General features: G+C 46.7%; 3 protein-coding genes across 6 annotated transcripts in view; 1 reads left to right on the top strand and 2 right to left on the bottom strand.

Moving 5' to 3' along the window:
- The window catches only part of Zbtb46 (zinc finger and BTB domain containing 46), a 71714-nt gene extending 51318 nt beyond the window's left edge, over positions 1-20396 (top strand). For all 3 annotated transcript variants that reach the window (XM_052184577.1, XM_052184578.1, XM_052184575.1), the window contains 2 exons: positions 13219-13394; positions 16742-20396. In XM_052184577.1, coding sequence (XP_052040537.1) covers positions 13219-13394; positions 16742-17146 — 581 coding nt within the window. In that variant the 3' untranslated portion in view covers positions 17147-20396. The remainder of the gene's footprint in view (positions 1-13218; positions 13395-16741) is intronic.
- Positions 20397-20560: 164 nt separating this feature from the next.
- On the bottom strand, positions 20561-23262 carry Slc2a4rg (SLC2A4 regulator). Its single transcript, XM_052181745.1, is given in 5 exon segments — positions 20561-21010; positions 21012-21109; positions 21276-21557; positions 21798-22012; positions 23256-23262. Coding segments are annotated over 5 exon segments (660 nt in total). The 3' UTR covers positions 20561-20952.
- Positions 23263-23793: 531 nt separating this feature from the next.
- On the bottom strand, positions 23794-26507 carry Lime1 (Lck interacting transmembrane adaptor 1). Of its 2 annotated transcripts, XM_052184585.1 has the most exons (6): positions 26004-26507; positions 25092-25212; positions 24862-24919; positions 24703-24790; positions 24246-24607; positions 23794-24163 (listed from the first exon to the last, which is right to left on the bottom strand). In XM_052184585.1, exons 2-6 carry the CDS (start codon positions 25187-25189, stop codon positions 23960-23962), a joined length of 810 nt encoding a protein of 269 aa, XP_052040545.1. In that variant the 5' UTR covers positions 25190-25212; positions 26004-26507; the 3' UTR covers positions 23794-23959. The 2 variants fall into 2 exon arrangements, with proteins under 2 accessions (XP_052040545.1, XP_052040546.1); XM_052184586.1 differs by lacking the exon at positions 25092-25212.
- Between the last annotated feature and the right edge of the window lie 19 nt (positions 26508-26526).

Here is a 26526-nt window from a genome sequence, read left to right as displayed (position 1 = left end):
TTAAATACATGCTTAATTTTTATATGTGCCTTGTGCGTGCAAAGGCAGAAGAAGGTGCTAGATTCCTTTGGAGCTAGAGCTACACCTGATGTGGGTGCTGGGAACTGAACTCAGGTCTTCTGGAAGAGAAATACACACTTTTGACTGATGATCCATCTCTACAGATTCTCTTACAGTTTTTTTTTTTTTAATGTATGTAATGTGAGTACACTGTCACTCTTCAGACACACCAGAAGAGAGCATTGGATCCCATTACAGATGGTTGTGAGCCACCATGTAGTTGCTGGGAATTGAACTCACGATCTCTGGAAGAGCAATTAGTGCTCTTAACATCTGAGCCATCTCTCCAGCCCACTCTTCGACTATTTTATGACTTGTGGGTACTCATTGAGCAGTCTGTGGCCTTGATACCTTTATTTCTTCTATTGTACCTGAAGAAATACTGTAACAGCTTGAGTCCATGATTTACAAAAGCAAATAAGACCAACTATCCTTAGGAGTCTATGACACCAGACTCTGCCACCGTTTTCACTATCTTTGATGACCCCAAAAGTGCTAAAAGTGCCATCCCCAAGCACACCAAAGGATGGTCCCCTGAGAACTGCATAGCACAGTTATATCCTGTGTGAATTTTCCATGTTCCTTTTAGGTCCTAAGGGCTTAAGTATCTATCTTCAAAACCTACCCACTGGTGAAGTTGCCATTGAAGCTGGCATAATATTGGACTGTGGATGTATTTCTTTTGTGGTCACAGGCCCCACAGGGCAGAGGCCCAGGAACCTATCTACAGAGAACAAAGGCAGCTTGTTTTAGCTTAGAGATTATTAAAGAGTATTTCCTTATGGTGTTTAAACAAGCATTCCAGTACAGTAACCTAATTCTAGATTCACCTGGAATTTTAGTTCATTTCCTACAAGGGGCTTTGACAGGCTACATGTTCAGCTGGAAACAGGCTGGAATATCTAGGAGTTCTTGTCAGGAGTTTGGTTCTCAGAGCTAGATGCTATAAGTTACAGCTTTCTGTGCTACTTCCTCTATTGGACTCATTTTGCCTTTAGAAAGAGACCCCATCCCAGACAAGTCATAAGCAAGGACCCCTGCTATTGGAAGTGGCCAGGTTTGGGGAAAGTTCCCCCAAAACACCTGACTCCAACCAACCCTGGCATTGTGTACTAGCCAGCTGCACTCCTGAGAATATTGACCATGCTTGTGAACTGCCCATGGGGAACACCAGAATAGAGTGCATACCTCTCTACTTTATATTCTCAGAACTCCAGACAGAGCTCAGGGATCCAGCACTGCCTCCCTAGCCCAGGTAAGATATAAGGGCCACCAGCACACCTGGGCAGCCTAAGGCCAATGATGTGTCTTGGGAATTGTCCAGTGAGCAAACTGTAGAATGAGGACTTGGAACAGCCCTACATAAGGATCTTAAGAACCCTCTTGCTAAGGCTAGAGAGATGGCTCAGTGCTCAGAGAGCACTGGTTGCCCTTCCAGTACGTCCTGAGTTCAATTCCCAGCAACCACTTGATGGATCACAACCATCTAAACAGGATCTGTCCTTTTTTTGTCATGCAAGAATAAGGGCAGAAAGAGCAGTCATATACATAAATAAATCTTTAAAAAGAAAGAGTCCTCCTGCCTCCAGCCTCTCTTTATGCTCTGCTCAACACTCCAAGTGAGCAGAGCCATTAGCTTTCACTAATGCTGGCTTCATCCCACAGTGATGCATATGCTAAATAGCTTTATGCTTGATTTGAATATTTCTCTGAGCTATGTGAAGAGATCTTGTTTTCTTGTTTTATCTTTTAATTCTAAGATACCTGGTTCATATAGCACCTATCCCTAAAGATGAGGAGACTGGCCATCGCTGTTAGACTTTTCTATGTTAGCTTAGTATGAGCCTCTTGCCACCTGAGACTCTGCACTCAAATCTAACCTCACCTGGGGTCCAACGGTGGAGTCTTTCTCTTGTTCCTGAAGCTGCAGGGGTCACTGCCAACCAGGAAGAGGTCTTTTTGTTTGCTTCCTTCAGAAAAGAACAGAAGTTTTCAAGAAGAATATGGCTTCAAACACTGGACTCTGGCATTAACTAAGTGCCTTTCATCGGTAGCCTTGCTAAAGCAGTAGCTGCAGTGTTAGTGTTCTACTGGTGGCTTGTCTTCTGCGCGTCTGTTCTTTGGGAATTAATGATAGCCTTCCTTTCCAGGTGGCCAGTGACTGGTTGTCTTTGTAGAATCTGGACAGTGACCAGGTGAGTGAGTGGTGACAAAGTGTGTTGTCTATAAAGATCTTACCTAACTTTTTCTCATCTGATGGTTTGTAACACATCTGTCTCTGATTTTAGGCTGACACCTCTTGTGACCTGGACGATAGGCTGGGCCATTGTTGCTGGACTTGGCTCCAGCCGGTTCTCTCCAGCCAGGATGCTGGGAACAAGCCTCTAGCACCTCCTTGGCCAGTATCTCTTTCATAGGCCTGGATGCCTTTGCTCAGCATGGGGTAGCTGTGCTAGGTAACCTTAGGTACAAACAGCTCTATTCTGAAGCCATCTAAAGAGCCTACAATGAAGATGTTTCGTGGGAACAGAAAGACTCCTTGTGACTTGACTTAGATTCCAGGCAGGAGAGACCTCCTCAGGCACCTTTTGTCATCTCTGAATAGTGTATTCAGTTTGTCTTGCCTGGCTCCAGTATTCTAAGCTCTACTACAGTGTCCATTGGCTGCAGTCTGCTCAATGGGAGAACTTGGAGTGTGACTTCATGTGGCAAAGCAGGTGATACTTTGTGTGGGAAGCAGAGCATGTGTTGATAGTTGTTCTGGTCTCCAATCCTCTACCAGCTTTCAGGTAAAGTTATGTCAGTGCCCTTTTGGAGGGCAGGTCCCAAGTATAGCCCAGCTTCCAGGTGAAGAGTTTCACCTTGGATTGCTGAAATGAGCAGGCAGAGTCCACAGTTCATGGGATGCAGAACCACTTATCCCTAACTCAGTAATATGCTATAAAGATCTGAGGACTAAGTACAGCCATGACATCTATCTTGCACTTTGCTTTTCTTCAAAGTGTTGAATTATTGGGAACAGTACTTGTTTTTTAGAACCAAACACTCTGTATCTGTTTTTCCTGGTCTTTTGTCAAATGTGTTGGATTTGATGCTAGCTAAACATTAAGAGCAGGTAATTGTAAAAATGGTGGATGCTAGGAAGCCAGAGGAGGACTCACCTTTTGTCAAATAGTAAGAGGACCCAGAAAGTTTTTAGAATAACTCGGCACTGGAGGTTATAAACTGGGGCAGCCCATAGGAAGAGAAACTGGGGCCCATTTGAAGATCTACAGTCTGGAGGTGCCTGGTGTGCCCTTAGCCAAGAGCTGATTTCTTTTAAAAAAAACGATTTAAAAATTTGGACAGGTTCCAGGGAACCTGAAAAGGTGGTATATGGTAGACAGTAAGTGACAGGGGTGTATACACATATGGGCTAGATGGCTGTCTGCATCACCGGGTACTGCTAGTGTTACCTTCCTTAAAATAGCAGCCATCAAGTATGTGAAATCTCCAGCAGGATCCTGACATGTTTCACTAAAGTATTGATGTTGAGGGTTGATTTCACAGCTTTAAAGGCTGTATCAGCATGTGACATTCATCTTTCTTGAAGAGTTTCAGTGATCAGAAGTTGACTTTATCTGTGTTAGACTATTAACTGCCACAAGACACTCTGAGTTTAGAAATTCTTAAAACCACAGAGGGTAGTCTCATAAACACAAATGTCTACTTCTAGAAAAGTAACAGTATTTGTATGAATTTACTTATCAACACTCTGGAAACAGGAGCATTGACTGTATAAGTCAGACTGGCTTAAATGAATAACATAGTATCCACCATAATAATTTTGGCAATTTGTCATGTATTAAGAAAAAGGCATTCTTTCTAAGGAATTTTATTTTTTTAGAGACAGTCTGGATTAGCCTCAAAGTTACTATGTAGTTGAAGATAACTTCAAACTTCTGATCTTCCTGCCTCTATCTCCCAAGTGTAGGGAATGTTACACAAATATGCCACCATGCTTGGCTTAAAACCTTTGAAAGACCTCTTTGAGCTTCCAGTTTCAATCACAATCAGCGTGTACCTTCCAGACAACAAGCATTTGAAAAACTGTGCCATAGCCCCTAAAATAACCAGCAAAATCCAGTAACAGAAATGTACAAAAACCCAGACTGTACCAGGCACGAAGGCAACCCTGTTGGGAGGCCTTGAGGAGGGACACCTCCATTCTAGGGATATCACAGATACATTTACTGGAATGAGCACAGAGTAGCTGTTTTTTGTGCCATTGATGCAGAGGTGGATTTTCAAGTAGTTCTTAAGGGTCAAAATGACCAAAAGCAAGAAACTACAGATAGGGTACCCCAACTCTGCACACATGTACCCAGAATACCCTTCATATACAGGAAAGTGCCACTCCAGAAGATATGTAAAATCTGGAGGCCATGCCAGCAGAACCAGAATAAGCAAGAAGCTGAGCCTAGGCTAGGTGAGAAGATGAGGGGAGCCTAGGTCTCAGGTTAAGGTCCTAAACCAGCTCAGCCCTTGGAGCTGAGCTGGAGCATTACAAGATCAGGCCATTCTCCAGGGTCCATTTCTATGAGAGTCAACTACAACAGAGGGTAGCAGCCTTTACCATCTTTGGGGAAAGATCATCCAGCTTAAGATTCCTCTGCTTTAACACTGAATATACAGCAATGACTAGAAGATAACAGAGAGTTATCCTATCATAACATAACTCAGGACCCTGTAGCTTCATGGATAGACTACATCAGGAAAGAAGACAGCTATCACACAGACATACACAGGCAAGGAAATCAAAGAAAAGAAGACAGAAAAGATAGAAGATTTCAAGATAATTGGACTCTCTCAAACAAAATCAAGTGGACATTTTAGAGCTGGCAGTGCAGTATCTAAAGTGAAGAATTTGCTGTAAGCCAGGCATGGTGGCTCACAACTATAATCCCAGCACTTGGAAGATAGAGGTAGGAAGATCAGGAGTTCAAGGTCAGCCCCACCTATATACCCGAATATGAGGCAAGTCTGGATTACAAGAGATGTTCCAACCCCAAAAAGGGAAACAAAAGAATTCATTGGATAACTTGAAAACAGAATAGCAGAGGACATCAGAAAGTAGATTGGTCAGCTAGAGGTAGGCTGTGGTTAACGTCTGGGCTCAATGGGGATTGTCAAACAAAGAAACAGAACACAGGGACAGTGGCGCATTTACATGGTTGGCATTTCAAAAGGGAGGAAACATAAGCAGTAGCTGAGAAGATAACAGCTTTGAATAGTCCCCCAGTGGCAAAGGACATCAAGTGGTTCAGAAGCTTCATGAATAGCAAACAAACAACAGCAGAGAACAGCATGCAGGTGCATTGTAGGAAAGGAGTTTTAAATGCAGCCAGAGACATGTTTTCTTCGGGAAACACTGAAGTGGATGGCTGTGTCCTTTGGGAACCACAGAGCCAGAGAACAAAGCTGTCTTTGGGGAAAAGTTGTCACCCTGGAGCCCTGACCCACAGGAATAGGATCATTTCTTGGTCAAATACACAAGTAAAGAAAAGAGAAGGCAGTGTTAGATAAGTGGGCCTCGGGCTGAGGGAGAAGTCTTCTAGGTGCTATGTAGAAGAGAAAGTGAAATAGGAGGAGAAGTGGGGAATAGGAGGAGGAGGGGGAGGAGGTAGCAGTGTGGCAGCTGATGTGTAGAGAGAGACTCTGAGCAACACAAGATATGATCCTGCACAATAGTCATAAAGTTTATAGTGTTTAAACCTAAATAGAAGTAAAATGATAGCAAGGGTGGAGGCTGACCTGTTGACTCTTGAACAGAGAATAATGACTAATAATAGTAACAACACATTAAACCTTTCACAAACAACTGAAAGTCTTAATGGAAAAGAAAATAGAATGACATTTGAACACACATGCACACACAAAAGGGTAAATGACAAGGGTCTAGGGAGACAGTGCTATGCTCAAGAACCTGAGGTCAATCCCAGATCCACATTAAAAAGCTGGAAGCGCAGGCATGCATGCTTGTAATCCCAGCAGTGGGGAGGGAGACAAACAGGTCCCTCTGGCTCACTGGCCAATCAGTCTAGTTTAATTGGTAAGTTTGAGGCCAAGAAAAGACTGTCTTAAAGGAAGTGTATGGTATTCCTGAGGATGACACCTGAGGCTGTCCCCCAGCTTCCACATACTTGTGTTTGTGTGTGTATGCTTGCAGGTTATGACTGGGATTTTTGCCATTCTTTGAAACTGGGCAGAGCAGCAAGCAAAAATCTCAGGACAGAGAGGATTTGAACAGTTTTCAGTGCTATGTCAACCTTGAATTCCCAGAATAAACCCATCTGGTTGCAAGATGTTACTCTTCTGTATTGTTGTATTCAACTTTATGTTTTGTTTAAATTCTGTGTCTGTATTCACATAACACAATTAGGATCTCTACAGTATAGCAACAAGTACAGAGTATTCCAAACTCATAGGAGGGAAGTTTTACCAGTACAGACCAGCTGGGGCCATAGACAACAGAGTCATAGGCCAAGACTGCAGAGCACGTACTTCCACTTACCTGCACTCTGAGGTTAGACACCAGCAGCAGGAAGACACTAGACAGCACCCAAACACTCCTTTTCTATAGTTAATGCTTTTGAGCAATAGCCCAGTTTGATTTCAAATTCAGGATCTTCCTGCCTCAGCCTCAGAAGTGCTGGTATTGCAGGATGACCATTTTATCTGGTCTTTGTCTTCTTGAGACAGAGTCTGCCATGCCCAGACTTGCCCCACACTCACTATGTAGTTGAGGATTATCTTGTACTTCTGATTTTCTTGCCTCCACTTCTTAAGAACTAAGCATAAAGGTGTGTGCTAGTGTGAGCTACTGTTCACAGCTGTATTTTGTGCTTCATGATAAGGTTTTCCGAGGCTGGCCTCAAATCAGGATGCTCCTGCCTCTTCATCAATGATTACTTGACATACATTCTCTCCAACCTGTAGACCACATCCATAATGGTTTATAAATAATTCCCCCTTTACAGAAGAAAAGGAAGGTTTTTAATTTCTATGTCAAGAAGGAAGAGGAAAAACAAAAACAATATGTAAAGAAAGTAGCAGGAGAGAAGTAAAGGTGTCATAAACTAGAAATCAGGCACACAGAGCACAGGAAAAAAATGATTAGAGAGTTAGCTCAGTAGGTAAGAGCACTTGTGCACAAACATGGGCCCTGCCTGTGTTTGAGTTTTAATCAGGTGTGGTAAGTCACAGACACAGAAGTGACTGCCCTAAAGGAAGAGGTTTATTATAGTCACTGACCCCTGAGATAGGAGGTATGGCTCACCATGCAGAAGCACACAGGGAAGGAAGCACCAGCACTTGGGAGGCAGCTGGAGGGGAGGAAATAGAGGCGTGAGCCTTGCTGTGGTTTCTGTGGAAAGAACCAGGTAAGAGAGTGAAGGGACAACTGGTTCTCTGGCACCTGCCCTAGGGATGTAGGGCAGGCAGCAGTGGTCTTAGGTGTGGACTCCCGTAGAGGAGGGATGAGAGTGAGAACATTACTTTTCTCATTGCAGTGATCAAATGCCTGATGAGCAACTTAAGGAAGGAAAGGCTTACTTTGGGTTACAATTCAAGAGTGCAAGTCCGTCCCGGAGAGGAAGGCATGGTCAGAAGTGTGAGAAGGCAGCTAATCACATTGTACCTGCTGTCAGGAAGCGATGCTGGTACTCAGCTGAACTTGCTCTTTTTGTGTAGTCTAGACCCCTAGCCATGGAATGAATGGTACTACAGACATTTAAAGAAACCCAATTTAGGTAATCCTTCATAGGCATACCCAGAGGTTTTTTAGCGATTATATATACTGTCAAATTGACAGTATCAGCTTAGCTGGGCAGTGGTGGTGCATGCCTTTAATCCCAGCACTTGGGAGGCAGAGGCAGTTGGATTTCTGAGTTCAAGGCCAGCCTGGTCTACAGAGTAAGTTCCAGGACATCCAGGGCTACACAGAGAAACCCTGTCTTGAACACCCCCCCCCAAAAAAAAAAGAAAAGAAAAAAAGATAAAAAGACAGTATCAGCCATTGAAGGTGGTCGTTTGCTTTAGGGAATGATCACACCTGGAAGTAGCTATTCCTCAAGGGTCCCCTATATCAAAGCTTCAAATACAGAAATTAGAGGCCATGGTTGGTAGGAAGTGTGTGAGAGGGGGACTTGATCTAGGCTGTCACTGTGTACGCTGTTCAGATTTGCTGCAGAGGAGACTGGTGCACACAGGTGAGTGGATGTGCAAGAGGCAACAATGCAGATCTTGTGAATGATACATGATACTGAGAGAACTAGCATTCTACCCACAAGAAAAGTCCTGTGCCCTCCTTCTCACCAAGCACAAATGGTAGCTTGGATTGAATTGTAAACTTTTGAAAACCTGCTTAGCTAACAGTCTATGGCACATTCCCTTTCTTGGGTGTGCAACAGAGATAAGGAGTCGCTGTCCACCAAGGCACACACGTAGGATCATTTCAGCACCACTACTCACTAGGCTCAAATGAATCTGCAGCAATGGGCACACAGTGATTTGGTTGCACAAAGGAAAAATACTATCCTGTGACAAGCAAGAACGGGCTGATGTTGACTGAATCCAACCAGTCTCGAGCAGATGACTCCACAGACACTAGTCTTAGAACAGTAAAACGAAAGAGTGGGGTGGACTTAGTCTGGCTCCGGTTGGCTTGAAAGGATCCTCTGAGCATGCTGCAGATGATTCTTAAGATATGTGCACTTCTGGGGGTGCAGTCAGTAGAATGTAAAGTGAATAATTTAAAAAATTGATATGTATGCTTTACATGAGATTAAAATTTTCTGAAGGCCAGACAAGATGGCTGAGCAAGTGAAGACACTTATCACCAAGCTTGACTTCCTTTGATTCCCTGAGCTCACAAGGTGGAAGGCAAGAACCAACACCCACAAACTGTCATCTGACTCTCCTGTATATGCACCCCTAAACATGTAAATACATCTAATAACAAATGTTTAAAATTTTTCTGAAAATAATTTGAATATCTTCATATTTTATTTTGTTATTGTAATGCAAAAGGTGTATTTATAAATGGAAAGAAAAAAAAAGCTTTTTTTTGATCTATTAATGAGATGCATCACAAGTGCAGTGCTTTGGAAATTGTCACTCGATGAAGAAAGACACTCAGGACCATTCATGGTTAATAACTCTGGAAGTGCCCATGACTTCACTGTCTGGATCTAGCAAACCTGCCTATCACGTCTCACTCACTGGCAGTTCTCTGCATTCTTGGCAGTAATGAAGAGATACCTGAGAAACCACTTATGGGTTCTACAGCTGGAAGGGGTATTGTTGATATCCGAAGGCGGCATCTTAAAAATATAAGACCAAACTATTTAGCAACAGTAAAAATGCAAGTTACAAAAAGGCAAGCAATTGTTCACTGGTCATAGACAGTTTCAAAGTTTCAAAGGATACTCTCTATGCACAAATGTGGTAGTCTCAAGGTGTACAATGTTGCAGAGTTCTTCTGTTTTGTAGTTGGCTTGACCTGCATTTTCTGATAAGGTTGAGTGCTTGAGTTGCGGAGAGGAAGCAGAGGTCTCTACATAGCCCACCCTGCCCTCAATCTCTCCACCCTTCTAATTCAGCCTTTCAGTGCTAGAAGTATAGTAACATCACCAGTCCAGTATGGAACTGTAGGGTTAAGTGGAGCATCCACCTGCCATCTATGTCCACTTTGGGCAAAGCCTGCCACAAGGAAGGGATCACGGGAATATCTAGACAGAGCTGTTCTTCTAAGGAAAGAAAGCTTTCTATAGCTAGGCATAGTGGTGCTGGCCTTTAATCCCAGTACTTGGGAGGAAGAGGCAAGCAGATCTCTTGAGTTTGAGGCCAGCCTTGACTACAGAGAGAGTTCCAGGATAGCCAGAGCTACATTGTGAGACCATCTCCGAAAAAGAAAAAAACTTTTTATTTATAAGTATTTATTTTATTTAACATTTATTCTGAATTATGTACTTAAATGTAAATATGCAATTAAAACATTTTAAAAATTTTACAGTTATTTGCCGTGAAAAAGAATATCTATTAAATTTTACCAAATAATTTCTGATGTATTCAAGATGATTACAGTTTTATTCTTAATTACTAATGTGATGAATTTCACTGGTTATTTCTCACAATGAGCAATCTTTACCTTTCTTTGTTGTTATTTTTGTTTTTGTCCTATAATCTTCTGGACCCCCTTCCCCCCAGTCCCCCTTTTAGGCCATAGTCTCATGCGTTTTACTTGTTCCATTTAAATTTTTAAATTTATTTTTATTTATCTATATGAATGTTTGCCTCTATATATGTACACTCTATCCATACCTGATGCTCACAGACAACAAAGAGAGCATCAGATTCTCTGGAACTGGAATTATAGACAATTGTGAACTACTTGGGTCTTCAGCAGCAAGTGCTCTTAAACACCGAACATTTCTCCAGCCCCTATAATTTAAAAGCTCCAGTATTTTATTTTTATAAATGTGGGGATGGTGGTGGTACCTATGGAGGCCAGAAGAAGGTGTTGGCTCACATGTTGCTGGAGTTATAGGTGGCTGTGGGCTGCCCAATGTGTGTGCTAGGAACCAAACTATAGGTCTATAAGGATAGTGTGTATTCTTAACTACTGAGCCATCTCAGCAGTCACTCTGTAGACCAGGCTGGATTCAAATTCAGAGAGCCTCCTGCCTCTGCCTCCCAAGTGCTGGGATTAAAAGCATGCTTGACTATGGTGCTTTAATCTTTATGTTTATAGGAGAATAGAAATTGTGGATACAACCCCAAGATATCTTTAAAGAAAACGTTGTAGAGACTTGGCTCCCTGTTTTTCTTTTCTGTTCTTGAGTGGCTCATTTAATTTAAATATGATAAGAAGAAACCAGGAATCATGGGAAGTGAGAAAGGCTGTTGTGATGTGACAGGCAGTGTCTCTGCTTAGGGAACAGGGCTCCATTGCCTGGAATGTGAGCCAAGTCAAGACCTAAAAGCACAAAAAAGACACTAAAAAGACACAAAAAGCAGCTCGTTGTGCCTTCTCTTTTGGGAGCTTCAGGACTGATGTGGTGGGTAGTGGCCAGACGTGTGTTCCTTTTGTCACATGGCATGGCATGCCTATGCCATTAGTTCATGCCAGCCACTTTGCCTCTAGGTCTCCCTTTTAGTATACGTGGAAACCCTGGCACCATACGGCCATCACTGTCATGGCTCCAGTCTCATACTGGGACCCATTTTGGGGAAGGCCTGGCTGCAGGAGCTGCCCTGCTTCCCATACTCCCCTGGCACTGGGCACTGGGGACTGGGGTTGGCTATAGACACAGCAAATGGAAATGGGATCTGGCTCTCAGGAGTAGTTTGTTAGACCCACTGAAGCATTTCTGCTCACAAAAAAAGGAAGCAACGTGGATATCTAATACCATCATCTCTAATAAGCTACAGATTATTCAACCACTTAGGATATGTGGTTAAAATGATGGCTTCAAAATGAGGTCACACTATGCTGCATATGATATTCTATCCAGTGTATGATCTCAGCTCTTTACACACAGTGTTCATACAAGGAAAAGAGACCCAAAAGAAACCAGATTGCAAGCCGGGCGTGGTGGCGCATTCCTGTAATCCCAGAATTTGGAAGGCAGAGGCAGGCAGATTTCTGAGTTCGAGGCCAGCCTGTTCTACAGAGTGAGTTCCAGGACAGCCAGGGCTATACAGAGAAACCTTGTCTCGAAACCACCCCCCCCCAAAAAAAAAAAAAAAAAGAAACCAGGTTGCAGACCATAGTGACTGGTTTCATTCTCTAGGCTGTGATAAATCACCCCTCCCCACTCCTGTCCCCAGTGCCTACCTGTAGACCAGCTTGCCTTATATACACACTCAAAGAAAATAAATCTTTTAAAGATATTTTTGTTTTGTTTTTGTTGTTTTGTTTTTGAAGATGGTATTTCTCTATGGAGTTCTGACTGTCCTGGAACTTTCTCTGTAGACCAGGCTGGCCTCAAACTCACAGAAATCCACTGCCTCTGCCTCCTGGGTGCTGGGATTAAAGACCTACACCAGCATGGTCTTACTAAGAACTTAAATCTTAAAGGAAAAGGAAGTCTTGAGGAGAGTGTACTCAGCTTTCTACAGGAACTCAGTATCCTTTCTAGAAACACAGAAACTTGGAATGTGTATAGTAGCTCTGGGGAATGACCTGCTGTGATATATCAGAGCCTGGCTTACAGATACTAGGTATAAACTCAGGGCTTCTCCAGGTCTTGCATAGTGCTCAGTGTTCACCTGCCTGAAGCACACCCTAGATACCTAGAATGGCAGGAGATTGAGAATAAAAGACTGTCACATAAGCATGGGGCTCCCTATGACTTAAAGAAGTTTCCCTGACATTATTAGGCCTGTACACACCTGAGTACTTGCAGGGCTGTTCTCTGTGCTCTTCAGTTCCAAGACCCACACTGTGGCTGGGACCTCCGGAGCAGAATAGCACTGGGGACACGGAGGGACCCCTGAGCTTTTGAGGTTAATTGTATCCACTTAGTAGAGATGACAGTGAAGTGTCTTGGCTACAGTGTGCTGTTCGGTTGTCAGGACAGAACTATATTAAACCATTTGGTTCTTCTTTCTAGCTTTTGGGCTTATGCCATGTTTGGGTGCTTGTTTTTGTTTGTTGGGTTTTTTGTTTTGTTTTGTTTTTGTTTTGTAGTCCTGGTTTTCATGGAATTTACTCTATAAACCAGACTGGCTTCAGAATTCACAAAGATCCACCTCTCTCTGCCCTCCAAGTGCTGGGATTACAGGTGTACACCACCACTGTCCAGCTTGAATGCTAGTTTTTCTTATCTTCCTCCCCAGGGTATCTAATGCACCCTTGCCAAACATCATGCTTTGGCTTCCAGTAGGATCATGGGTATAGGGAGGCTCTGAACAAGGCAAAGACAGCTGTGCAGGGTGACTTGTTCCCATAGCAAGCTGCTGATCTGTTCTCAGATCTCCTCAACTCACAACTCCTGAGAGCTGTGTAGCCACCTTCCTGTGGTCTGATGAGTGGATAGACCGTCTATTTGGAGGTGAAGTGAGGTGGTTGGTCATGTGGGATCAGGTGCTGATGTCTCTTCTATTGTCTTTCAGTGAACGAATTCACGGTGATCAGGAAGAAGTTCAAGTGCCCCTACTGCAGCTTCTCAGCCATGCACCAGTGCATCCTTAAGCGACACATGCGCTCACATACTGGAGAGCGACCCTACCCTTGTGAAATCTGTGGCAAGAAGTTCACTAGGAGAGAGCACATGAAGCGACATACTCTGGTGAGTGCGTCAGAGTACATGATAAAATGGTCTCAGATGTCCTGGCAGGAAGGTCAGGAGCAGGGTATAGACTACCCACCCCAGTAATAGGTGCCTTGTAGAAGGGAATGTGGAACAGAACAGGGAGAGCTGCCTGCCCCCACCCCCACCTCCGACCCCATTACTGTGCCTCTCCTAAGGGACTCCAAGCCTGTCTGAGTCTGAGTGCAGAGAGTGATGGCGCATTGCTTACAGTCTGCTTGCTGACCTCCTCAGCCACTGCTACCTACACTCTGGCCTGTCTTACTTGCATCTCTTCTCTTGTGCCAGGCTCTTAGTACCTAGCAGGCTGTTTTCAAGTAGAAGGTGTTGAAGGATGAATCTGTCTGTCCAGGAAATGACAGAAAGAAAAAGTTGTCCAGAAACAGGTAGGTTGGTTCAGGCAAGATGCATCAGCAAGGTCCGGCAGGCCCTGGCAGCTTATGGCAGACTAGGGTCAAGGAATTAGAGCTCCTAAAACTTAGTCAGGGTTTGGGGAGGGGCACATTTAGAGGAAGAAGGAGTTAGGGGGTCTCAGGTTTCAGCAATCATCTTCCCTGGAAGAGCTGGCTGCCTGCTGTGCCACTCTTTAGTTCACTGACCCTGATTTCAGGTCTTCAAGGTATCCCTGCAGTGGCTTATCCAAAATAGGGACCTTTGACGCACCTGTCTGACTTGCTGTGAGCAGAACCCCAGCCCCTGCTCCAACCTCAGGTCCTAGAGTCCTGTGTACTTCAAGCTGCTTGAAGTCTTTTTGCTCATGAGGCCTGGGATGTAGCTCAGTCAGTACAGTGCTGCCTAGTATGCATGAAGCCCTAGATTCAATCCCTAGCACCACAGGGGTACGCCACATAGTGTACTCCTGTGATACCAACACTTGGGAAGTGGAGCAAAGAGTATCAGAAGTTCAAGACGTTTAGTTGGCTCAGTGGATAAGGATGACTGTCACCAAGCTTGACAACTTGGGTTTAATCCCCAGGACCCACGTGGTTGGAAGGAGAGAATAGATTTCCTTCCACAGGTTGTCCTCTGTGTGGACAATTATGGTGTCAGGATACACACACACACACACAAACACACAGAGTAATTTTTTTAAAAAGTTCATGGTCATCCTCAGTTACTAGCAGATTCAAGGCCAACCTATGATACATGTGACCTTGTCTCAAAAAGAGAAACAATAACTTCACTGTATTTGTTTTTGCTGAGTCCACAGAGATTGTTTTACAGAGACAGTAAAACTTAAGTGGGGATGTTGTTACTTCCACACAGCTTGTCCTATTCAGAGAATACTGGGTCTTGTTGTTCAGCTTGTAGGTAATGAATAGTCTTGAAAAGTCTGCATTTTCATTTTTCTTTAGCTTTATTTATTTATTTACTTATTTTATGTATATGAGTATACAACCATTGCTCTCTTCAGACACAACAGAAGAGGGCACCAGACCCCATTACAGATGGTTGTGATCCACCACGTGTTTGCTGGGAATTGAGCTCAGGACCTCTGGAAGAGCAGTCTGTGCTCTTAACCGCTGAGCCATCCCTCCAGTCCAAGTCTGCATTTTCTTTTCTTTTCTTCTTTTTTTTTTTTTTTTTTTTTTTTTTGAGACAAGGTTTCTCTGTGTAGCCCTGGCTGTCCTGGAACTCATTTTGTAGACCAGGCTGGCATCAAACTCAGAAATCCGCCTGCCTCTGCCTCCCAAGTGCTGGGATTAAAGGCGTGCGCCACCACCGCCCGGCTGGATATTTAAGAGTCTTAACTCAGAGTTCTGGGGAAGGCAATTCTGCCTGCAAAAAAGGTGTATTCAAGACAGGGGAGGCTGGGTGTACAGCAAGATCTTTGGGATTAGAAGCCTGGGAAGTCCAGGATGGGAGGGTAGCACTTAAGGCCCAGACAGGTACACAGTGCCACCTTGTGGTCAGATCTTTGTAAGTGATGGAGCCTTTGCCGTCTTTTGGATTTGGTTTTTTGGAGACAGGGTTTCTCTGTATAGACCTGGATGTCCTGGAACTCACTCTGTAGACCAGGCTGGCCTCAAACTCAGAAATCTGCCTGCCTCTGCCTCCCAGAGTGCTGGGATTACAGGCGTGTGCCACCACTGCCCGGTGCCATCATAGTTCTTATAGATGGAGAACTGGCACATCCAGAATAGAGGGAACAAGTTATAATCACCCCCTTAACTGTGTGCAGCCTGTTCTCCAGCAGGTCCTAGTGGCAGCATATGCAGGAAGGAAGAGAGCCTAGAGTTTTTGAAGCTTCTTTCCAAGGAAACCTATTTCTAGGGTGTTGACCTGAGACCAATCCAATGGCCTAGGACTACCTGGCCAGGGACAGTTACGGGCTCCTTTGGGTTCCTTAAGCTTCCATTGTGAAACTTAGAGTCAGGTCTTATATGCAAGGCTATATAAGATGTAGTTAGGTTATCCAGGCTGATACTCCTATGGGTACCCCTCAAATCCCATCTCTAGGAAGGCAATTCTGCACAGGCTGACTTTCTACAGAGTATACTGGTTCCTGTGCACATTTCCTCAGGCCCAGGCCTCCTTGTTCCACTCCAGGAAATCTAAACTTTTGTGTTCTGTACACTCAAGGCCTCTCTACTGAGTACTGTGTCTTCCTGCAGAGTACTACAATGTGCATAGCAGCTAGGCTGGGGTTCAACTTCATTGCCCTGCTGTCAGGCTCCATTGTGCTTCCCACCCATCATCTCTTAGGATTCCATGCTGAACCCTCTCCCTCTACTCCTCACCTGTAGCTCCCATGCTGCCCAGCCTCCCAAGCTAGCCTGGGCTTCTATAAGCTGGGTCCACTTGCAGCTTCCAACCACAACTGTGTATAGGCTCCCTGCCCCCTGCACCAAGGTGAGCAGTGTTGCATTTCTTAGCTCTGCACTACCTGGGTTGCTGGGCCAGCTCCTCTGTCTGTACAGGGTTAATGTTAGCTGGGCTCCAGAGCTCCTCTAGGGCAAACCAGAGCCTCTCAGCTTGCCCTGCATGGAAGTTTGTAGGAAGGGTACTCCCTCAGAGAAAGTAATATGACCATATGAAAATTGTACCATTGAGTGAGAGCACTTGGATACAGATATGTTGGGGTCTGGCCCAATTTGTAGCTGGTGGCATGACACTGTTTCCCCTGGTGCCTATATGGTGCCTATAGCATCCCCAAGATGATTTGCTCTCTCTAGTGATAGTGCCCATGTCAGCTACAGATTGACCTGTTCCCTCCAGTCCCTGTCAGGGGCTGTCCCTCTGGTGTCTTTCATGATCTAACAAAGACTGTACTCCTCACCCCAATACTTCACCCCTCCACTGACTTCTCTGTGCCCCCCCCCCAGGTCCACAGCAAGGACAAGAAGTACGTGTGCAAAGTGTGCAGCCGTGTGTTCATGTCTGCAGCCAGCGTGGGCATTAAGCACGGCTCTCGTCGCCATGGTGTGTGTGCAGACTGTGCTGGCCGGGGTGTGGGCACACCACTGGACCATGGTGGAGGTGGTGAGGGCTCCCCTGAAGCACTGTTTGCTGGTGAAGGGCCATACCTGGAGGACCCAGATGATCCACGAGGGGAAGTTGAGGAGGAGCTGGGTGAGGATGAGGATGAGGATGTGGCCAAATGGAAGGACGACGTGGGTTTGGCACATGAAGATGCACTGCTGGGGGATGACAAGGATGATGAAGACTCTCCACAGGGGCCTCACAGCCCCTCTGGGGAGCCTGATAAAGACTTTGCCTGGATCTCCTAGGGACTCTGCTCTAGTGGGCAGGATTAGTGGCTGAATTGCTTTGTCCACCTGTGTGTGTGTCTTAGTGGATCTTTACTTACCCAGGAGCAGGGCCATGCTTACTCCTTGAAGCTCTTCCTACAGGCCCTCCTCTGTGCTATATCCCTCCCCATTGCAGAAACTGGTCCTGGGAGCTAAAAAGTGGGTTTGACTCCAGTGACTGGGGAGCACTAGGACTGAACACCAAGTGAGGAGTACAGTGTGGGTTTAAGTAAAGGGAGAATGCATGCTCCCACCTGTCCAGGTATTAATGGAATCCTCAGCAGGTGTCTAGATATATGGGCAGGGCTGCACCAAGGCCTGGGCATGCTTCCTCAGGGTATCAAAGGAGCCCTTTGCTGTGAACCTGGCTAGGAATGCAAGATGACTCAGTGTATAAGGTCAGGGTCAGCACTGGTTATGGTCATGAGGGCAGTCCTCCAGACTGCGGGCTTGAGTAGGTGTTGAGTTTTGCATAAACACAAACTGCTCCATCCACAGCACTGTTCAATTTCCTTCCCCCTCCCCAAGTAGTCAGGTTATGGGCTATGGCCCTGTGTCATTGTCCTCTTGGTTTCTGCTGCCCTATGGCAGCTGGTGGAATCTATTGGGCAAAAAGTCCTGCAACCCTCTTACCTCCAGGCTTTGGTGCTTAACACAAAATGGCTGCAGATGCCTCTCTGGAAGTCCTAGGCTCCAGGTGCTATCTCTGTGGGAAGCAGCTACCTAATTGGCAGGCTGAGGAAGAGTGTTATCTGTCCAAGAGGGGACCTGTGGCCGTATACTTTCCACTTAAGGCTCATAGGGTTGAGTTGCAAAGGCTGCAGCTCTTTGTTCTGTGTGCACTTTCTTGGAGAGCCCCATTGTGCACCCTAAGTTCTGCCTGTGCTTTTGCTGATCCCTTCTTGGACCAGATAGAACTCACTTCTTGCCTTTGTTGCTGCTAACACTGGAGGTGGGCGTTCCTAGCTGCAGTGTGCTGCTATGCCTCTGTCTGGGAACCAAACTTTAAAGAAGTCAGAGACATTTTGAGGTGGTTACTACAGATTACTTTGTTTCAAATTGTTTTTAGGACTCTATGGGAGTGGTTTCCTCTAACTCTTCAACAAGTCATCTAGCTGTATTTCTGAAGGCTCTCACACTTCTTCGGTGAAGTGTGGGCTTCATTTCCATGGCTATGAGGGCCAGAGAGACAGCTGTCCAATTACCAGCAGGATAGATATAGATGCTGCAGTCTGCCCCACTCTTGAAGCCGTTACTGACAAACTAACAAGACATTCCGTCCCTCACCCACCTCAACTCCCAAAGGCCCACTGCAGTGGTGTTCAGTGAGCACTCTGGTGAGTGCTGACCGGCTAACCCTGCCCTGTGCAAGGGCTCATAAGGCTACTAAGCATTAGGGCCAATTAAGAGAATTTTGGTTTCCCTTTCTCAGACAAATAACTTTTATACTTTTTTTTTTTTAAACTGACACATCTGTTCTCTTTGGTAAGGAGATGCCCCATAAAACTGTAATTTAGGTCTCAATAGCTGTGAAGAACTTATGTTACTTGGTGATACTCAAGTACTAGCTGCCTGAGCTACAGAGGGTGCTGGCCTGGTCCTATAGAAGGCAGCAATCATAGTTTCTATGTTTTAAACAAAACAACAGAAAGAATAGGACCAGAACCCTCCTATACAGTGTACAGGAACAGCTGCCTGGGAAGCTGTGTGTCCCTCCACTCACTACCCTCTTGCTCTGAGGCATGCTAGTTCTGGAGTATATTTCCATCTATTATGACGTAGCTAGACCTCCTTTTACCAACAAAACTCCAGGTTGAGACTCTCTACCCTTGCCAGGGCCAATTGAGAGCTCCCAGACTTAGTCCATTTCTCTCTCTTTTAAAATTGCCTTTTCTAAACACTTTCTTATAAAATGCATTTGGAAACTAGACCTTTGCTACCACTGTCTCTGGGTTTTTGTATCCATCCCAACTTCTCAGGCTGTCCTGCCCAGGACGCAGGACCCCTGGCCCACCTCCCAAGGCACCTGTACCTCCACTCAGGATGTCTTGCTCTGACTGGCTCCCCTTCCAGACTGCCTTTTCTGGCCTTTCTGGGGTTCCCTGTAGGTGCCACAGGGCACTTCCTTAAAACCAGTACTGTACCAGAAAACTGAGAGTCCCAGTTCTGTCCCCACCACCTTCCAAGTCTTTGCCATGTGGCAGGCTTTGTTCTGGCTCAGTTTCCAATTGGAAAGTGGAATTCTAGAGATCCAGATGAGCATATCCATCTCAGGAGGCATGGAGGGAAAAAATGTATCGAGGCTTTTTTTTTTTTTTAAATGTGACTTTTTTTAAATCAATGTTCAAACTAATAAATATTTTTTTATGAAGAAGAAAAATGTGTAGATTACATTTCACATTTTGTATTATTATTTTTTTGTATGTGTGTGTGTGTCTGTATTCTGGTGTTTGTAACACCAAAGTGGAAAATACAGCCCATGTGAAGTTGAGCTGAGAAAGTGATATGACCTTGGTGTGGGTCTCTGGATCCTGACCAGTTTGTATAACTGGACTCTTGAGTTTTGGGGGCCAGGACACTTCGAGGACAGGAACCTGACTCAAAAGATACAGCTATGCTTCCAATTTTGCACATCTTCCTTTAAAAACAGGCAACAAAACAAAACCTGAGAAACTGCAAAACTGGAACTTTTTGCAATATTATGAAAGATAATCTTACTTTGGCTCATTCTATGACATGTACAACTCTTAAGAAAGCCATACTTAATGGTGGTGTTATTTTTTAGATCCTATAGTGATTTGTATGTGGCTCTTTTAGAATCACTTGTAGTGAGGGTGCTGTGTGTGCTTTTCTTAAATATTTATTTTTTTCAACATGCTTTCAATCTGTCAACAAAAAGGAAAAAAAGGCAGTGTTTGAAGATTGTTTTTTTCTGGGGATAATCTATATTATATTGACTTTATATTAATTATTATAAAGCTGTGTTTGTACTGAAGATGTGTTCAATATTTGTGGGAGGTTTGTCATAATCAGTTGGTGGGGTTCACTGCTCTGTTGTCCTGCTCTCTATAGCCACAGACAGGTAAGGTACCTTCTCTAGTGGTTCTTGCGATTTGTCTGCCTAGGTGTGCTCCAGGTTGCCTGTGGGTTTCCTTCCTGTGATGGGATTTAGTGTAGACATTCTTGCAAAATGGTCACTTTAAATAAAATGGGAAATTGCTGCTCCATGCAGATGCCTCCTGTGTGGTTTGAATACAGTACTCCTTGGCTCTCATGCTGGGTGGAGGTGGCTGCCAGCTCTTTTGCTTCGCATTCATTTTCTATTTTCCTCCTAGTTCTATTTCTTTCCCTGAGGAGATAAACATGGTTTCTGGAAAACTAAACAAACAAGCAAACAATCCCCACAAATTTTATTTTTTTCTCAACTCCTTTGGCCAAGATATAAGACACCTGAGCTTCATTAACATGGTAAAATGTCAGCCCCACCGTCCTGGGATCACTACCTTAAATGTGAGCATGAGACTCTACTCCTTGACCCCTCTCAAAGTACCTCGTAAACAGGCTCTAGCAGGGTCCACTGACATGTCAACAAGTAGGTAAGTGACAGACAGGGAGGCCAACTGCCCCGGAAGCCAAAGGACAACAGGCAGTTTGGCTTTTGGTGTCTTCCAAGGCGCTCTGAGTATTCAGTCACCCCTCCACCTCCAGGAGCCACATCCCACCACAGGTGTGCTGTAGGTTCAGGCTAGGAGTGAGAACGCCAGGCAGTAGCATCACAGACTGGCTCAGTCCAGGAATTGCTAGCAGGCTTTCTTCCAGCAGCAAGCTGTGCACCACGGGTCCCATGCCACATACTTTCTGGCACTTTTTGGCACCTACCCGGGGCTTCCTGGAGGGGACATGCAGGGGGTATGGAGAATTGTCAGCTGAGACCTTTACAACCTATTACATGCCCAGCCCCTCAAACTGCACACACCTCAGGTTGGCCCCAAGCTTGGCAGGCAGGGCTAGTATGTAGGCCCTGGCCTGTGGCTCCAGGTGGTCAGACTGCTCTGGAATGAGCCACAACTCCTGTTTCTCTCCAGTGTTCTGAGACTTGACCCTAATCTCTATCTGTGGTCTCACTTGGCTGATAGGCATGGTCACTGTGGCATGCCTGTGAACAGCTGAGCTTGGGAGGTAGAGACAAAGTTAAGCGCTGTAACAAGTTGGGAAGAGCTAGGGGCTCCAGCAACTCTGGGAGCTCCAGATGAGGAAAGGTGAGTAGCATGGAGACGATATGAGACACTGGGGTCTGGCTGAACAACCCATCAGACAGCATGTCCATGCCAGCATAAAGCTCTGTGTAGTGGAAGTCCTCCTTGCCATCACTCTGCTCTGGCTCTGCCTCCTGCAAGGAGCAGAGGTGATAGCTTAAAAGTTTTGGCGAGGCCCGACCCCACCCTGGCCAAACTCCCAGTCCCACCGCACCCCAGGTGCACCAAGTGGGATGCATCCCAGACACTTTCCAGGTGCCTTCCCACAGCTCTTCTGTAGGCACTGGAACACAACCCAAATAGAGCTGTGGAGTGATAGGGAACAGTGGCCACCCTGTCCTGCCCACCCTTAGAGGGGATTCCCCCAGGTCTACCTTGCTTTTTCTCAGGGTGGACTCCCCAAACAGAAAGTGGGCTGCTTCAGTGGGGCAGCAGGGGTGATGGAATGGATGGAGAAGACTGGTCAGGTCCTAGCTCCAGTCTCCACTGTTGCTGCTGCTGCTGCAGCTGCCTGGACGATGAACCATGGCTTCCTTCCAGGACTCCAAGCCAGACTCTACAAGGAAACTCCATGAGGGAGCCCGGAAGGCTCAAGCTGCTTTGCAGAAACTGCTGCCTGCTGGTGCTTTCCAAGTCTGATTATGAGTTGTCACCTGTTCAGGTGAGCCTTGAGGAACAGGGGCAATTAGGAGAATCTGGCCTTAGAGACTGAGAGAAAAGCCTCTCTAGCAGAAGTTAGGGATGCTTGGCATGGCCAGGAAGCAGCATGGCCAGCCAAGTGGATTCCTAGATGGTGAAGTTGGGACTCCTTTTCTACAGAGGCCTCTAAAACTGACATCTGTGCTGACATCTTCCACTCCATACACTGGGTCACATATACACACACACTTGGGGTATCAACTACTGCCTCACCTCTTTACTGGCATTGGGATGTGGATAGAGGCTTTGGGAGCTGTGCTGAGGCTCCAGCCTTGGTTTCCAAAGCTCCTGGGTTCATGGTCTGAGGTTCCTGCAGCGCTGAGAACTCCAAGCCAACAAGGCTGCCACCTATAGAAGGGTCCTGAAATGGGGGTGGGAGTCGGGGGTATGGATTGCATGGGGACCCCAGACTCTACCTCAAATCTGGTGCCAAACTCCCACACCAGATGCAGCTAGTATGAACTGCACAGCTCCACCCCAACTCAACCTCAACAGGAAGCATCTCCTGGCCTCTCAGCTTAGCCTGGCTTAATCCAGATATACACTGACATACAGGCCAATGTGCACCCCCAGCTGCCACACCCTCAATGCCCAAAGTTTGCACAGATGCCATCTTCACAAAGATACTTTGGCCAGGCAGTGGTGGCGCATACCTTTAATCCCAGCACTTGGGAGGCAGAGACAGGCAGATTTCTGCGTTCAAGGCCAGCCTTTTCTATAAAATGAGTTCCAGGACAGCCAGGGCTATACAGAGAAACCTTGTCCTGGGGGTGGGGGACTTTGATAGTAGCACTGCCCATCAGTACCTGTAGTGATATGGGTGCAGTAACCAGAGTAGCACACTGATCCAGGTCCTCTGCCCTCAGAATCTGGGGGGAAACTACAGATGCTGACAGGTCCTGATCCTCAAGAGTGAGGCAGGTGAGGTTTGCAGACAGGACTGGCGAGGGATGGGGGGTCTCGGCTTCCATGGCTTATGCTGCAGAACTGATGTCAGACTCTCCTGACTCAGTACCAGGTTGGGGCCAGGCAGGAAGGTTGAACCCCGCCCAGGATCTGTCCCCACCTCTCACCCCCCTCTCCAGCTGCCTGACCATATCCCCCACAGCAACACCAAGTAGCCCATGCCTTACTGTCCATGTCTCCCTACTTGCAGGATGCTCCAGGTCAGAGTAGTTGGGGTTGGGGGGCTGGCTCAACTCCTGCACACAGCTCCAAGATGCCCTCCAAGAGGGCACGTTTTCCCAGGGAACTGGGGTGCTTGCAAAGCTTCCAGAGCTTGGAAAGGGCAGCACCTTCTTGGCTGGCCTCGGTTATTCTTTAACTCAGGACTGCTAACAGCCACCTACTTATCTAACTTCAAGGGGAGGTGACAAGAGGTTTCAGGAGGATCTGAGGGCTCAGACCCCACTCTTCCAACTGGCCATGTTGTTTCCTTGGGGCTAGAAAACCACGATGGCAAACGGCCTGTCTTTCCTCCTGCCCACTGACAGAATTCTGAGTCTAACAACCAGCTAATGGCCTCAGGGGCCAAGGACCAAATCAGACTAGAAGAGGATATCACTAATGCTTTAAGAAAACTCCCACTCCAACCTTTCTAGCTTAAAAAAAAAAAAAAAGAAAGAAAGAAAGAAAGAAAGGAAAAAGAAAAAAAAGCAACCGAGAGCCAACCTTATTGAACAGATTTAATTAGGCTACAAGGACTGGACCTGATGATATTTGTGCTGTCAGCTGTGGAGGTGGAAGGAGACAGAAGGATCTGCAAACCATGCTGAAGCAGAAGCCTTGGTACTCTTCCTAACTCATGTTAACAAACAGGATATGAGGGCTCAGCTGCTCAGGGGCCCATCTCCTTGATGCTTTCATATACATTTTCTATGGGCCCTTGTTTCATATCCTGGCCCCTGAGACTGATGGCCTCATATTGCACATCACTCCCAAGGGGCAGAATTGTTCTCCCATCCTGGAGGTTCAGCTGGTCTGTGACGGGTCTCGGGTCTCTTCTTTTAGGCTTGCAGACCCTAGAGTATAAGACGTCCATCTAGAGAGAAGAGGCAAGGAGGGCTTGGCATTGTCCTCTGGGCTCAGTCCCATCTACCCTGCCCTACCCAGGCTGACGTTACCTGAGTAGCTGGGATCACCTTAGCCTTCTGCTGCAATTCTTGGCAGCCCTGCTCTGTCCCTTTGTGCTTCTGGATGCAGGCATATTCGGCTCCAGGACCAAGCCTGGAGCAACTAATGGTTAGCTGTGTTCCAGCCCACACCACAGGGCTAGCAGCCAGGCTGGCCCTGGGAATTGCAGCCAGCCCCACATTGGAATAAGTGGCCTCAGGGCTAGTAGAAGGTGCAGTTGCAGGAGCAGCAGGAGGGGCCCTGGGCAGCTGCCGTGGTGGGAAAGCAGAGTTGGGTACCTGAGACCTGGTGCTGCCCCTGGACATCTCTAGCCAGCGTGGATGCAGGAGATCCATGCTAGCAGGCCGTGGGGCTAGGGATGAAGTCAAGGCAGAAGTCACTGGGGGGCTAGCCCTAGTGGTGGGAGGCTGAAGCCAGCCCTACACTTATGGTTTCCCAGGAGCTCACCTATGCTGGAGCGTGGGCCACGGTGCAGCTCATGCAGTCTGGTGTCAGACTTGCTGAGGGAGCAGAGGTGGGTCTGTCTCAGCAATGGCTAGGGGGCAAGGAAGGCTGGTTGATTCCCTGCTATCTTCACCCCAGTCCCAGGGACAGTCTGGCACTCACCATTTCCACTGGTACCAAACTGCCCTGCAGCCCAGTTTGCTGCCTCTGAGCTCTCTTCCTAGGGGTGAGAGTGCTGTTAGTCTAGTAGGCAGAGGAAGGTGCAGACGTAGTCAGATGCTGGCCCAGGCTCAGTGTGGAAGCACATGTAGAGCCATCATATGGACTTCTCTGTTGTGACTTCTGGCTCTGAGCCATGCAGAGTGAGGGCAGACAGAATCCCAGGCACATACCTGTGGCAGGCTGTGCACAGTGCCCATAGCCAAAGGAGCAGGGAGAAGCAGCCCAGGACCCAGAGAGCTAGTGGGGCTGAAGGCACTGGTGGCCTCATCCTGTGAAGCAGGGAAGGAAGCCCTGGGGACAGAAGAGATGAGCACTGGGGGCTGGCTGCGAGACCAGTGTACACCTGCAGCCTACTTGCAGATCTTGCCTACTATTGGGTTCAGTTCCTTCTCCCTGGTTGACTCAGCACACCGGAAACCCCCAAGCCTTGCATTTTTGCTCTGCCCTAGAGGGACCCACCTTTCCCTCTCTAGCTAGGGTTCCTGGTCAGAAGTGCTGTCTACCCTGTTATCAGAAATGGAGATGGAGATGGAGGCGGAGGATGGCCAGGGCAGCTATGACCTCAAATGAACAAGGCTGCATCACTGTAGCTCAAGCCCATCACCTGGGGAATCTCTGACATCACTCTTGACTTGGAACCACAGACCACAGACCTCACCTCTGGCCACCAATGCCCAGGGGTGACCCCTGTGTCAGGCAATGTTCCTAGACTACTTACTCACTACAGAGGCTAAGCAGTTGGGGTCAATGAACAGTAGGAGCTACTATGAGGGCCACATACTCCCACCCTACTCCTCCCTTCCCAGGGTTCTTGCGTTCCCTGGAGTTGCCCTTAGCAGAGCTGATTAGGGTCTCACCCAGGAGTTCAGGGTGGGTAAAATCAGGGTGAACAGCCTTCTGAGGTGAGGGCCTGTCTGTTCAGGCTTGGAGTGTAGGCTGCTTTCACTGAGTGGGCCCAAGCTAACTACCCGGGCTACAGCCAAGTTATCAATGGCCTAACCAGGCAGGGACTAACCCTCCCAGACCCCAGGGCATGGAGAGGCTTGGGAACAGGCCCCAGATAAAGGATGGGGAGCACTTACCAAGGCCACCGGGGATTTGCTGCTTGGCCCTGTCTAGGGCAGCCAGGAAGATCTTTGTGGGCTGCTGGTGATGCCTCACCTCACTTCCTGTGTTTCTCAGAGCACCTCCCAGCAGCCACACAGCTCTTGCGCAGCTGTTCTCTGATCTCCTCACACCTCATCATGGCTATTTGCTATCACTAGGCAATTATCACAAAGACTAGCACAGTCCCCTCTACCCCAGCGAGGCAGACACCCATTAACGAGGTGAACAAAACAGGTCAACTGGATGGATTATCCGTGGCAGCCAAAACCAGAAATGAACTCCAAACCCACTCTAGTCAGGCTCCCTGCTTTTCTCACTGATATTATTCCTAAAGTGTTTCCATCTCACATACCCTACCTGTTTGTGAGTACTGGGACTAAAGACCACCCTAGGTTCTTACCCACCTGATCAGAGAAGGGAGAAAAGGGAGAACGCTTTTCTCTTGGACTCCTGAATCCTAGACAGAGGCAGTGGCCTCATTTGGGACTCCCACTGCCC

Source organism: Apodemus sylvaticus, chromosome 5 (assembly GCF_947179515.1).
Source record: "Apodemus sylvaticus chromosome 5, mApoSyl1.1, whole genome shotgun sequence".
NCBI lineage: Eukaryota > Metazoa > Chordata > Mammalia > Rodentia > Muridae > Apodemus > Apodemus sylvaticus.
Note: the sequence above shows the minus strand (reverse complement) of the source record. Positions and strands in the feature narration are given on the sequence as shown.